The sequence below is a fragment of the Ruditapes philippinarum genome, unplaced genomic scaffold, assembly GCF_026571515.1.
Source record: "Ruditapes philippinarum isolate M1 unplaced genomic scaffold, ASM2657151v2 ctg2892_1_1_1_1, whole genome shotgun sequence".
NCBI lineage: Eukaryota > Metazoa > Mollusca > Bivalvia > Venerida > Veneridae > Ruditapes > Ruditapes philippinarum.
The window spans coordinates 65,643-79,350 of record NW_026856552.1 but is presented as its reverse complement, the minus strand read 5'-3'; the positions used below and the strand labels follow the sequence as shown (position 1 = coordinate 79,350).

Genomic DNA, 13,708 nt, shown 5'->3' with positions numbered 1-13,708 from the left:
CAGAAAAATAGAACAAGATGAGAAATGAAATCAAAAATTGAAACACCTCAAGAACTTTGCATTGTCAGTGTCACATGAAATTCATGACCAGGCCTTGGGGTTATAAAACTTTTTTCTGGGTTCTGTCTCAATTCTCAAGATATTCATTGGTCATTCTGTGACAGTTTCTGACCAATCAAATACCTGAGATCTGAGTTTGAGCTTGAAGAATTTCTTTATAACTTTGGGGCAAGGTGTTTCCTAAACAGAAAGAACTCATACTTGGTCAATAACCTAATATAATTACACAAAGTCTCATACCCACAATGATAAAGTTGTTTTGATATTTCTGATGTTCCAATGTGGCATTGTGTGTTTTATGTTTGCTCACCCTCTCTTGGGCAAACATTTTTTTATATCAGAATCTTTGAAGTTAACTTTAATTGATATGTAACAAGTTCTAAGACCACTGAAATCCAATATGGCATGATATGATATTTATGAATATTTTAACACCTAGCTTGAAATCCTTGGAATTTGTATGGACACAGTTCAAATGGCAAAACATGACAAGTTCAATGGTTAAGTGAAAGATTTAATATATTTTGTAACATTGGGACAATACCCCAATGTTATTAAGGCAGTTTTTCCTTGGCAATTTTGAAATTTTAGATTGCACTTATAAGTAGCTTTAAGTAGCTAAAAGATTAACCAAATCTCTTTATGTTTTATTTTATGAGATTCTAATGATATTGTTTTGTTTTACAGGAAACTATCTGATGTTGAAGGGGATATAACGCCATTAAACCAGAATAACATTTTACTAAGAGGATGTATAATGAGGAATACAGACTGGATTGAGGGACTTGTTGTCTATGCTGGTATGTATTTGGTCTTTGATAGCCAATTAATCAAATATAAAAACCAATTTCCATATTTAACACCAGTCGAACTAGCTTCTATATCAGTCTGTTCAGATTCTAAACCTACATGTATCTGACCGAACTCTACACAGTCTAATCACACTTTACGCCAGTCTGTCCAGACTGTGCACCTACACCCGTCTGACCAGATTCTACACCAGTCTAACCAGATTCTAAACCAGTCTAACCAGATTCAACACCTGTCTGATCACACTTTACAACAATCATTCAAGACTCTGCACCAGTCTGACCAAATTCTGTACCAGTCTGACCATACAACTAGAAACCATGCACCTCATGCAAGCATATTGTAAGCATATTAAGAAGCAGTTGTGTCTGCCTATATATTAAAACTGCAGCCACTCTATAGGGTCATTTGTAGTGCTTGTTAAATATGAACTTTACTCTTAGCCTGGTAAGTTCGAACTATGAACATGCCATGCTTTGAATTGGTAATCAGGCAGATTTTTTAAAAATGAAAAAAAAGTACACTGGGATAAGGTATAATGACTTGTTAAGTTATACAAAAGTACAAACTAGCTTGGCAAAGACCTGTACCTTGTATTGTCACTATCATTCAAAAAGTTAGATAAAATTCAAACATGGCTTTAAAACAATGTCACTTATTTGTTCAATAGAAGAAGAAACGTAGGACAGTAATAGGCGTAAACAGATTCCAACGTACATGTAGTTTTTCATTTAGATCAATATTTACTAAGAAATTACTATACATTTTTTCAGTATCATTCTTGATAATAATCTTCATTGTATATTAAATCCTTAAATCTATATGGTTACCCTGGAAACAAAAATATTTACCATCTACTCGAATTACTTTTGTTATATATTTTTTCCTGTATTTAAACAATTTTATCACCTGTGGTGACAGTATTGAGTTGCTTTAAAGGGACTCTACTGAGGTTTCTTTACTCGATCGATAGGACGTTATATAAAGCTTGCGAAAATACTGCGAATCATCTGAAATATTTTTTCAAGATTTGTATACCACTTGATGCATGTCTAAACTAATGACTTGCCTGTAATAATTTTGTAAAATATTTCAGATTATTCTTTTACTCAGTTTTTATAAATTGTGCAATAACACACAAAAAAGAAAAAAAACCTTTTAAACATTTTTTTAACTCAAATCCGGATGAGACTCACTTAAAACAGTTGATATTAACTCAAGTCTGGCTGAGACTCACTTAAAACAGTTGATATTAACTCAAGTCTGGCTGAGACTCACTTAAAACAGTTGATATTAACTCAAGTCTGGCTGAGACTCACTTAAAACAGTTGATATTAACTCAAGTCTGGCTGAGACTCACTTAAAACAGTTGATATTAACTCAAGTCTGGCTGAGACTCACTTAAAACAGTTGATATTAACTCAAGTCTGGCTGAGACTCACTTAAAACAGTTGATTTTCAATTTAATTCCTAGTCTGTTTATTATAAATCTTTTGCATAATTTTTTGCTTTAACTGCTCTAGTTGATCTTTGTAAGAATTTCAAATTTTGTGTACTTATGTACCTTAGTGGAGCTCCTTTAAGTCAGAATCCCGGAGAATCAGATTATATTATTGTATTGTTGTTAAATCTGCTATAATTAATGTTTTTCGCATTGAGAAACACAGTTGGAAATCCAGTTTCATTGATGAAATCTATACCTGTATATAAATTTTTATGAATGTTCCCTGGGGAAAAATCAATACCTTTATACCTGTAAAAGGACAAAAACTGGTGTAAAATGAATATATTTTAAATAATTTAGATGCTGTTCAAGGTACATTTTTTTTTTTCATCAGGAAAAAATGTTATCCATGAAGCATCAGCCAGTTCTGAAAATTAAAATTTACTCATAGGTAAATAAGCAAATGTACATTTTGTAACTCATTCAATGCATGATTTACAAGTGGTAAGCCTTTGCCACCAGTCTAATCAGCAGCTCTGTTGGCCAAACAACTTCAAATTTTTCCTTCACACATCCAAAATTAATAATAATGGGATGTGGACAAGTCCATTTAATTATTTCAGCAGATTAAGGTTTGCCATAATAAAAAGGGATCCACTGTTGATGATGTTGCCCTTTACAGCTGTAGGTTATTTTAGTTTAGCATGTTTAGACAAAAATTTTTTAATTTTATTGTGTTGGAAGCTTATCGAAACACAAGAATCTATTCCTGGAACCAGTCAGTTCGAAGCAATGAGTGTAAAGTTACTTGTTCATGGAAATAATGGCTTGCCTCTCATGGGGTTTGAACTAATGCATCCTTTGATTACTCGGCTGATGTGTTAACCACTCAGCCATGCCACAGCTGTAGGTTCAAATCTGAGTTTATAACTATTCATGTGACTTGAAAGCTATCCTAGTTACATAGCTGAAAGGCAGATGTATTTTCTAGAAACTTGCTACTTTGTATAATGCCACCCATTGCCACTCCAAACATAATTTTAATTAATAGATAAATTTTTTATAAATTTTTAAAGGGAAATTTAAAACTGTCAAAAGGTATTAAAATGGATACCCTCATCAAATGAAAAAAAAATCAGAGCTGAATCAGGAAGAGAAAAAGCAGGGATTTAAATTTTAGTCTCAATATAAATTTTATGGTGAATTTTTTATGAAAGCATTACTGTATAATATATTGATTCATTTAGGCTATAATGCTGTGAGAACTCCCAGTTTAGTGTATTTAATCATAAAAATTTGAATGGGGAAGTATTGAAGAGCATGTTGTCAAAAAGGCGCTCATTTAAGCCGTCCGGTTAGCTCAATAGTTATAGTGTTGGACTGTGAATCAGGCAATCCGAGTTTGATTCCCAGACAGTGCAGGTCACTTTCATTGTGATTGATCATGAAATTCTTTCTAAGGTCATTCACACTATAAATCTGCTCTGGCATGTACAGAAGTAACAGTTCCTTGCGAAAGTGAAGGCATCTAGTACTGGTTAACTGTTTGACAGTCTGCCCAGGAATGATGTGATGGCTGAACTGTGCTCTTGTAAATTCAATGTGGCTTACTGTCATGATACAGAGTGAAAACTACCAACACCACAACCACCAAGAGGCTCATTCAGTACATTAACTCATGAATTGCTGGTGATAGTATTTAGTCCTGTAGATATTCTGCCAAGTCATAAAGCAGGGATGTCAGCTTGAACATTATCTGTGCAGTCTGACCAAACTAAAAGTCAAACTCTTTATAAACGAGCACTTGTGTTCCAGATCTTGTGTTACATTTTAGTTATATGCAATGTAATTTGCTCCTATAAAAGTGACGTTCTATCCTGAAGCGAAGGATGATTTTGTCACAGTAGATGTTATCCATTTTGTCACAGTAGATGTTATCCATTTTGTCACAGTAGATGTTATCCATTTTGTCACAGTAGATGTTATCCATTTTGTCACAGTAGATGTTATCCATTTTGTCACAGTAGATGTTATCCATTTTGTGACAGTAGATGTTATTCATTTTGTCACAGTAGATGTTATCCATTTTGTCACAGTAGATGTTGTCAGGAACTCGGCAGATATGGGTTATTCCATTGAGCTAATCCCCTGGTACAAACAAACATTTACCATTATAGCTTCACTGTGCACTACCAGTCACAATAGATTAGTCAACCTGTTGCACTTATTTTGAAGCTGTAACTGTAAAAGTTTGTTTGTACCCTAGGATTAAGTAAGAACAAAAATATTAAGTCTATTTAGACCTGTTCATTGTTATTTAAAAGGGTTTTACAGTATTCAGATATGGCATTGTTTTGAATTTTGAACTGTCCATCATTTACATAGCTTTTTAAGTCTATTATAAAACAGTCAGACACCCTAAAATCTAGTCTAGGTCAGAATGCATGGTTATGGACTGACAATTTACCACTGATGGCATCCATAGGTTTATTATATTCATTGTTTAATGTTATCATTCAAATACAGTTAAACAAACAGTTGACAGATTTGTCTCAAAGGGATTATAAGTGGATGAGATTCTTTGATGACTTAATGACTTTTGTTGCATATGTGGTTCAATGACATTTTGAACATTGCTTTATAACATGTTATGTAAATGTATAAATTCATTGAACTTCCTGCTTGACCATTGTACCTGAATACTGGCAGTATGAGGATTCTATAATTGCAGATTAAAGTCCAGCTCTCTGTCTACCAGGGCATTTTGTTTTCAAAGGGGCAGATATTGGGCCCAATTTCGTATCCAAAATAATCCCTTTTCTCACCACACCCCCTGCCAGCCACCACACCCAAAACAAAAGAAAAAAATGAATGAATAAATAAAATCGAACAGTTTCAGAGAAAATGAACAGTTTTGAGTTGTGTCGTTAGAACAGGGATTTAATAATATACATGAATCAGTGTTAAAGGTTTTTAATGAAATAGTTTTTAAACTTTATAATTTTTTCTCAAATTTTCCCAAAAAATTCCATCTTCCCAAATATAAGCCAGGGAAATTTTTCCCAAAATAGCTTGTAAGAGCCCTGCCTACACTTTAATGTAAAAAAGATATAGATGTTGAATGGTAATTATGGTAAAATTTTTGTTAAAAATATATTTTATTAAATGTTATTATAAGCATAATTTTTTTTGCGGTATCTATTTATTTATAGGTTGTTAATTACATATATTTATTATTTGTCATACTGGGTAAATCATGTGGAAAGTTTATCTAGTCTAAATAAGGGTAAATAAACACTTTTTTTACTGTATTTGTTTTGTGGTTTCAAGCAATAAATAAAATATACCTCTTGTCTGATTAATATGTGCAGTGAGATATAAATTCAAGATGGAGGTATATTTACCCATACTTCAGACAGAAGATTTTATCTTTGCATGATATTTTCCCCTCCAGCTAAATGCATCTGGTCAGAAAAAATAGCGTTTTATTTCCTACAGCAATTTTAATATTAATGGGGATACAATCTATTCTAAAACTTGATGTAGATTTTACTTTTGAAATTAGCAGATAAGAGATTTCAACGTCTTTGATTTCTGTAATAATTATTTTCCAATTTGTAATAAAGTTAAAATGCAGGTAGTGACGTAACCATTGAACAATTAAGAAGAAAAAAACACACACAAAAACACAAGCCCCCCCCCCCCCACCCAAAGGATAATGGTAAAACACAAATGAGAATTAAGTATTAAAGGGTAAAAAGCTGTATCTAATTAAAGAAATATTTTTAAAAAAATTATGTTGTTTTTGAGTCTTGATTTTGTGCATGCCTCGTTCATTATACAATTTCTTTTCATACAGGTATTTTGGAAGTTTTCCTATTCAAAATTTAAATTGAGAGTTTTTGCAGCAGATATAAAGCTTTATACACATAAAATGTTGGGTATTTTTTTCTTTCATTTAAAGGAAGAGATAAGAAAGCACTTTTAAATTCAAAACAGGTCAAATCAGTAATATAGATTTGGTATAGTAATGGGTTTTGCTTCCTTTACAGAACCTTTTCCCCCTCATATTTCTGCATTATTTCCTATTTATGTATGTTAGCCAACTTGATGGCCCCAGAAAAGTTTGTGGTACTTATCCTCTCATGTGAAATCTGAAAAGTTGCCATAAGGTGACCAGTTTGGAATCCACATGACTGCAAGTTACATTGATGCTCTGGAACATTTAACTAGTAATATAGATATTTATGTGAATTATTTGCTTGTATATTCTAGGTCATGAGACCAAGTCGATGATGAACAATCGTAACCCACGTTACAAGCGTAGCAAGCTAGAGAGGGCTTTAAATCGTGATGTCATCTGGTGTGTGATCATACTGCTGTTTCTCTGCTTCTTCTGTGCTGCAGGTATGTTTTTTTTGTAAACTGTCTTTTGATTGGCTGATTATGTTCATTATTTTGAAAACTGACCAATGGTAAGCATGTTTTCTTTCAGTATCATTTTAAGTTTGATACAGCAGATATAAGGAAAACAGTTTAAATAACATTTATTATATCAGCTAATTTTGTGCTCACTTTTACACATTAAAGTCCAATTTTTCATGAAAATTTTGAAAATGTATTTAACATGAATTATTATGAATTAAACAAAGAAAGAGGTCATGTTATATAAATAAGCCCTTATTATATTAGTCAGACAGGAGAAATATGGTGTTAAATAATGCAAAATCAGTCTTTAATTGCACGTAACAAGTAAACTATTAAGGTAGACCATGGGTAACGCATTACCTCCACTTTGAAGAGTATTCAAAAGGCTAGAATCGCTTGCAAACTACACTGAAATTGTGGGGCGTGGGTTCAAGCCCCAGAAGGAGCAAATCTTTTTCTTTCTTTTTTTTCTTTTTAACATTTTTTTATGTATCTCTCTGATCCCTTATGGAAGAAAAGGGGTTTGATTTAAATTAAATAATTATTGTAGAAATTTATTTGCTAAATAATGCGAAAATTTACAGTAAATATGATACCAGACATTTTCAAAGTTTAATAAAATAAAAACTACACGGTAAATGTATTTTATATTTCGCATGATAAACCAATATACCTTTAAGAAAATTTAGGCAAACTTTGAAAATAGCCCCTCATTATGGTAAATTTTAGGAATATTTTGAATAAGGCATTTTACATAGGGAAATAGTAAAATTAGTGTTTAAAGTGGGTGGGGTAGGATAACATTTTTATACATATTCAGAACATTTTGTTTAGAAACAAACCTTTTGCTTGTTAATTTGTTACCTGAATGTTATTATTTGTTTCTTAACAATGGGCAATAGAAAAACATTTTTTATAATGATGATATTACAAATTATTTAGAGTTTCTTCATTTCTGAAAATAAGCCCTTCTAATGGCAAAGTCTTAGTTTAGAAATATATCCATAACTCATAAACCTAACGGTAAATTTTATTTAAATTTTGCATACAGGTGACCTTAAAGACATATAACTGTCCTATGTTGTCAATTTAACAGTTCCTTATGGTGCCCATTACCCATGGTCTACCTTAAGTGAATCTTTTTACTTTTCTTACAATTTTAGTACATTTTTACTCAAGTTTGATTCTCTTGTAATATTTTGGCTCATATGGAGGTGTGCAGCTTAAATATAAGGCAAGCCTATACTCATCTCAGAATGAATAGCTTTAAGCTGATCTTTAAGCAAGGCAGTTATGTTATATAAAGTAAAATTAAAAGGCAGGGTTTCTATTCTATTGGTGAAGACTAGAAATATAGTAATATGAGATGCCAGCGGAGAAAGAGTGCGTCTTAAGAAGTCTACATTGGATTGCCAAGTAAATAACGGTAATGACAAAGCAAATTACAAAACAATAGCTGCTATTGATTATAGCAGCTCATATATCAAGGAAACCATTATTATGTTCATCATGCTTTTTTATCAAAATGAGACAATAATTATTTTAAATCCAACATTTATATATTTACAGGTAGTGCATTATGGCTGGGACAATACGAGGACAGCACTGTCGTACCATTTATACCATTTGAGAGTTCTGAACAGTTCAATCCATATTTTCAGGCATTCATTGTGTTCTTCACCTACATTATCATCTTCCAGGTATATTTGAGTCATTGTTTAAAACATTTTTTTGATATAATAATATTAGCTATATAGTCTATACGTTTGTTTGTTTGATTGGGTTTTAAGTCGCACTGACACAGTATAGGCCATATATCGACGTTTCCAGCTTTTCTGGTGAAGGAAAACCTCATGTGCCCTTCTGTGCATTATTTCAGGCTTAAACGGGTACCTAAGTAGAACCACCGACGTTCTGTAAGCTAGCTGGATAGCTTTCTAACATGAAAGAATTCGAAGTCCCTGTTGGGATTCGAACCCACAGCAGTGAGGGGCAAGTGGTTTGAAATCAACGATTGTCACCACTCGGCCACAGACACCCCATATAGTCTATTCAAAGATAAACTTTCAGATTAAAGACGTTTCAAGATCGGTGACCCCAATTTTTTTTTTAGCTTAAAATGTTTCTTTTATAGTATTCTAACAACATGCCAAGTTTAAAGAAATTCTATTGATCAGTTTTATTTTTGCCTATATGTCTATATGAAAACTCGCCTAAATGTCTTTAATGTGACCCAGTAATAGTCAAAGTTTAAGGTTCTTTAAAAAAGTTGCCATAAGTTTTTAGTTTAACAGTTTAGTCCCCTATAGATATACAAACTGACTGGCCCTATCTATTCATGGCAGTTGCTTTTATGTGTTTATAAAGTCAGTTATTTTATAACACATGATCTTGGCCCTATCAATGCATGGCATGTGCTTTTACATGTTTTTAAAGTCTGTCATTTTATAGCACAAGATATTTGCTGTTTGATTGCCTAATGAAATAGTTTGAAATGTTGATTCAGTATTTCAAGTGGTTATAAATGATCATGTGTAGAAACTGAAAGTTAGTTAGACTTACGTAAGTAAACATAAACATGTCTTAGTGTAACATTTTATTTATAAGGTTTGATGTAGAAAATAGTTAAATAAGAGATATTGTAGCTATTACTTGACCTCTATAGTCCCAATTGGAAATTTTACTCTAACACAACCAGCATTTTTCCCTATTGAACATAGAAGGACCAAAAGTGTGTGTAAAAATGCAATAAAATTACAATCTATATTTAGACATGTGACATAATCATTAAAAATATGACTTGCTGAAAAAAAAGTACAGAAACAAACCAGGCACAATTTAGCTTGATATCAGGTACGGCAGCATTTATTTGTTGATGATATGTTAGAATTGAAAAAAATATCATCCCAGCAGTGATTTTAACACTTAATAAAATCACTGTTTGTTGTTTGGATGCACAGCATTATATCACTGGGGCTATGCCCCTCATGATATCAGTAATGCCTTGTATCTGAACTCCAGACAGTGTTTTTGTTTAGTGATAAAATCAATTAGAAATAATATATCTCTGACAGTGAATTTATCACAAAAGAAAATCATTGTTGGAGATACATGTATATTATTTCTTAAAAGTAAAATTTGAAGAAAAAACAGGCATGTCATTCAATTAGATCAGTTGTGATAATCGATGGAATAAGGTCATGTATAATCATAATTATGTAATTATATATTCATGTATTATATTTCAGTCTGTGATACCATTACCATTGTATGTATCGCTGGAAATCATCAAACTTCTTCAAATATACTTCATTAACCAAGATTTACACCTTTACTACGAGCCCACAGACAAGCGTGTAGAATGCCGGGCTCTCAATATTACAGAAGATCTCGGCCAGGTGGAATATATATTCTCCGATAAAACTGGCACTCTTACTGAAAACCAGATGGAGTTCAAGTCATGCACAATTGGTGGGAAAAATTACCCTCATGTACCAGGTAAAACAATTTCTTTTCAGCTTGACTTTTTAAGGAAGAGCTACCTAGTCATAGCTTTGTATCTTCAAAACTACTGAAGAGAATGGGTTGAAATTTCACACACATATTTGTGAGCATAATAGCGGGTCACTTTCTAAGGTCCAAAACTCTAGCAATCATTTAGGCAGAATAACGGCCCTTTTTGAACTTGGAAAATGTTTACATTATCAAAGTTCTTGTTTTACTATCAAGCACTGAGAACATTCGAGTTCTAGCCAGATGACATAGTCAGGTCTTTATTACTACTGGTATTTAGACATTTGCTGATAAAAATTACATTCATTTATCTTCACAGTAATTGTTAAAAAAATTGTAGTCTTTGTTGAATTGCTAGTGCTTTTCATTGCATTTGAACTGTATAATTTGTTCAATGTGTTACATGCACACATATAAAGGGTTATTACCTCATTGCATCTGATTGCATGTAATTAAAATAATGCACTAATGGATAAAAATTGTTTAAATATCTTCAGAAGCACTAAATGGTTAGGGAAAACCCAGCTAAACAAACAAATGCTGGTTGTGTAAATAATGAACTGGTTGATTTTATTACAGAGTTTGACGATGATATACAGAGTGAGACTGGGAGCCGTTATTCTCTTGCCAACATCAGTCGAAATAGCTCAGTAAGTTGATCAAATATGATAACACCAATTTAAAATGTTTGTCTCCATTTTGCATGAGGTTTGGCAGTGTTGAATGCTGTTTTTAAAAGGGGCTTTGTTGTCTTCATTGTTTAATTTTTGAGGGGAGAGGTGTACCTTATGAAGGAATTCTTTGTTTTTGACTTGTGTTTTTACTGTTAAGACAGAGGCTGTTGAACAGAATATACAATGTTAAGCAAATTTCAAACAATATTTGTGTCACATAAGGCCTAAATTGAAATTTTGTTTGTTAATGTTTCCCATCATGCTACATGAACTTACCCACAAAAATCACTGGATCTAATCACTAGATTCCTATTAACAAAATTCTCTAACTTATTTTGTGTTTTTTGTTATAATAGCATTTTTTCAAAGCTTCAACTTTATGTTGTGTTAAGATAACTCTTTAAGTTGTTTTTTTAACACACTGACACTGTTACTGGTCATACTGTGGCTTTTCAGCTTTACTGGTTGAGTAGGAACCTCAGGTGCTGCTCCATACTTCTTTTAAGACATAAGCTAGTTAAGCTAGCTGGATAGCTTCTTCAAAGTCCTTTGAAGGATTCATACCCTTAGGTTTGAAGTCAACAATTTTCACTGCTTGGCCACTGATTCCCCATTTAATATGCATGTATATGTTCTTATGATATTATATATTGCTGATATGAGGATTTTTAGCTTGACTGTTCAAAGAATAGGGAGAGCTACTGCATTCACCCAGGCATTGGCGCCACACATTATACAAGCTCTTGTTTTACTATCAAGCACAAGTAATAGTTGAGCACGCTGTCCTACCAACAGCTCTTGTTTTATTATAATGTGAGGGCATTTTAGTTATGCAGAAATAAACCTTGTATTATAATTTATCAGGAAGGCAAAAGGAAATTTGGATATCAGAAAGCGGTAATAATATCAATGAAGTTCTATATAGATGATTTTCATGATATATTCTAGGAGAACTCTAATCATAACCCAATTATTTATCATTTCACATATAATGGCTTTTTATGAAAACTTTTCACCTGCTTTATACTTATTAAAATGGTATTAGTGTCCAACTTTATTTGTCATCCAATGAAAACGCTGTATTTCTTAAAAATTCTGTGCGTTAATTTTCCTAGAAGAACAAAAGTCGATACTATATCGAATTTCGTTCATAGTCGACTTCTATTTTTCATAGTACTTCATAGAACAACATAGTGACGTGATAAAGTGAGTGATTATGAGGCCAAATAAAGTTTGACACTTAATATGTTAGTATTCATCCGTTGCTGTTCTACAGAAATTAGAAACATTCTCCTGTCGCTATCGCTCTCGTCGAAGTTTCTAATTTCTGTAGAACAGAACGGATGAACACTAACATATACTTAGGTATTAATGGTTTAATGTTATTAGTGTAATTTTGTGATAATTTTTTATTATCCAATCTTAGTGATTATTATTTTAAAAATTTCTAATAATTCTTAATACTGATATTGATAATTTTACAGTTCCGACCTATTTTCCTACCAATTTTTTATTTATCTTTAGATTTAAAACTTTGATTTTGCATAGAAAGTTGATTATGGCAAATTAGATTTAAACTTTGATTATTGCATTGAAATTGATTATAACATAAAATTCCTATGGTTTCTTTCATTTTAAATTTATAGTAACATTTCATTGTTTAGATAAATCTTTGTTTTAGACATGTACCATTACAGTTTGTTTAAATTATCCTAAAATTTGTTGTTTATTCAGACAATAGAGTTAAGGCACAAATTTTTCTTTGAATATTCCAAAACATAATTTTGTTAGTGTATATAGAAAGACATGAATGGCCAAAAGTTTTCCATTTCACTTTATAGAAAATTTATTCTTTACATGATTTATTTTGTGTACACATTGTATTTTTTATGAATTCAATGCATGTTTTTATTCATTTTTTTTTCTTCTTACAAAAGTTGTCTGATGTTACAATTTTAAATAAACCCTGTTGATAAATCTTCATTATTTTAAAATATAAAATCCGGATCCTGATGAAGGTTTGGTGGTAGAAAATAAATAACCCACTCCACAGTTCTGGTGTTGATGTGTTGTACTTTTCCATTTTCCTCTTATTGTGAAAAAAAAAAACACATAGAAGCAATAATGATAATTTAGTTCATGTAACTATTCACAAATCTCTTTCTTTTTAAGCACTCTTCAACTAAGGTTGTAATCTCACAGACTTGCTGATAGAAGAAAGTGTACATTTCCATATTTAGTCACCTTATTGCAGTAACAGGTTAACTCCTTTTAAATTATATAAGAAGTTAACCCATTACTGCACTAAGGTGGCAATTTATAATTGTTTGAAAGGACTATTTTTTCAAGAAATTATTTAGAAATTAATATTTTAATGTATACAATGCACTTGTATGCTACCCAATATTCTGAAGAACTTTGTATGATATATGTTTGAGACTCATTATGTTTTCAATTTTACAAATTTCTTGTAATGTAAAGAAAAATATTTTGAGAATCAGTCTTAGACTTGTTCTGTGAGAATTGTTTCTTTGATATCAGATATTAGCGAAATATATCTGATATATTTTTCATTGATATCAGATATATTTCATTGATACAAAATACTATTTCATTGATATCAGATATATATTTCATTGATATCAGATGTATGACACTTTTAACATTCTTGTAGAAGGTAATGCTAACAGAGACAGAGTGATATGTTATAAAGATGCACACCTCCTAATACTAAAAGATTACTAAAAAGAAAACAACAGACTGTTAAAAAAATGTATTG

The 13,708-nt window shown here is 31.7% G+C and overlaps 1 protein-coding gene across 2 annotated transcripts in view; it reads left to right on the top strand.

Annotated features, from left to right (window-relative positions):
• Window positions 1-13,708, top strand: part of LOC132746959 (phospholipid-transporting ATPase VA-like) — a 41,656-nt gene that overhangs the window by 12,541 nt on the left and 15,407 nt on the right. For both annotated transcript variants that reach the window (XM_060736251.1, XM_060736250.1), the window contains 5 exons: window positions 748-860; window positions 6,590-6,721; window positions 8,312-8,442; window positions 9,991-10,240; window positions 10,835-10,905. In XM_060736251.1, coding sequence (XP_060592234.1) covers window positions 748-860; window positions 6,590-6,721; window positions 8,312-8,442; window positions 9,991-10,240; window positions 10,835-10,905 — 697 coding nt within the window. The remainder of the gene's footprint in view (window positions 1-747; window positions 861-6,589; window positions 6,722-8,311; window positions 8,443-9,990; window positions 10,241-10,834; window positions 10,906-13,708) is intronic.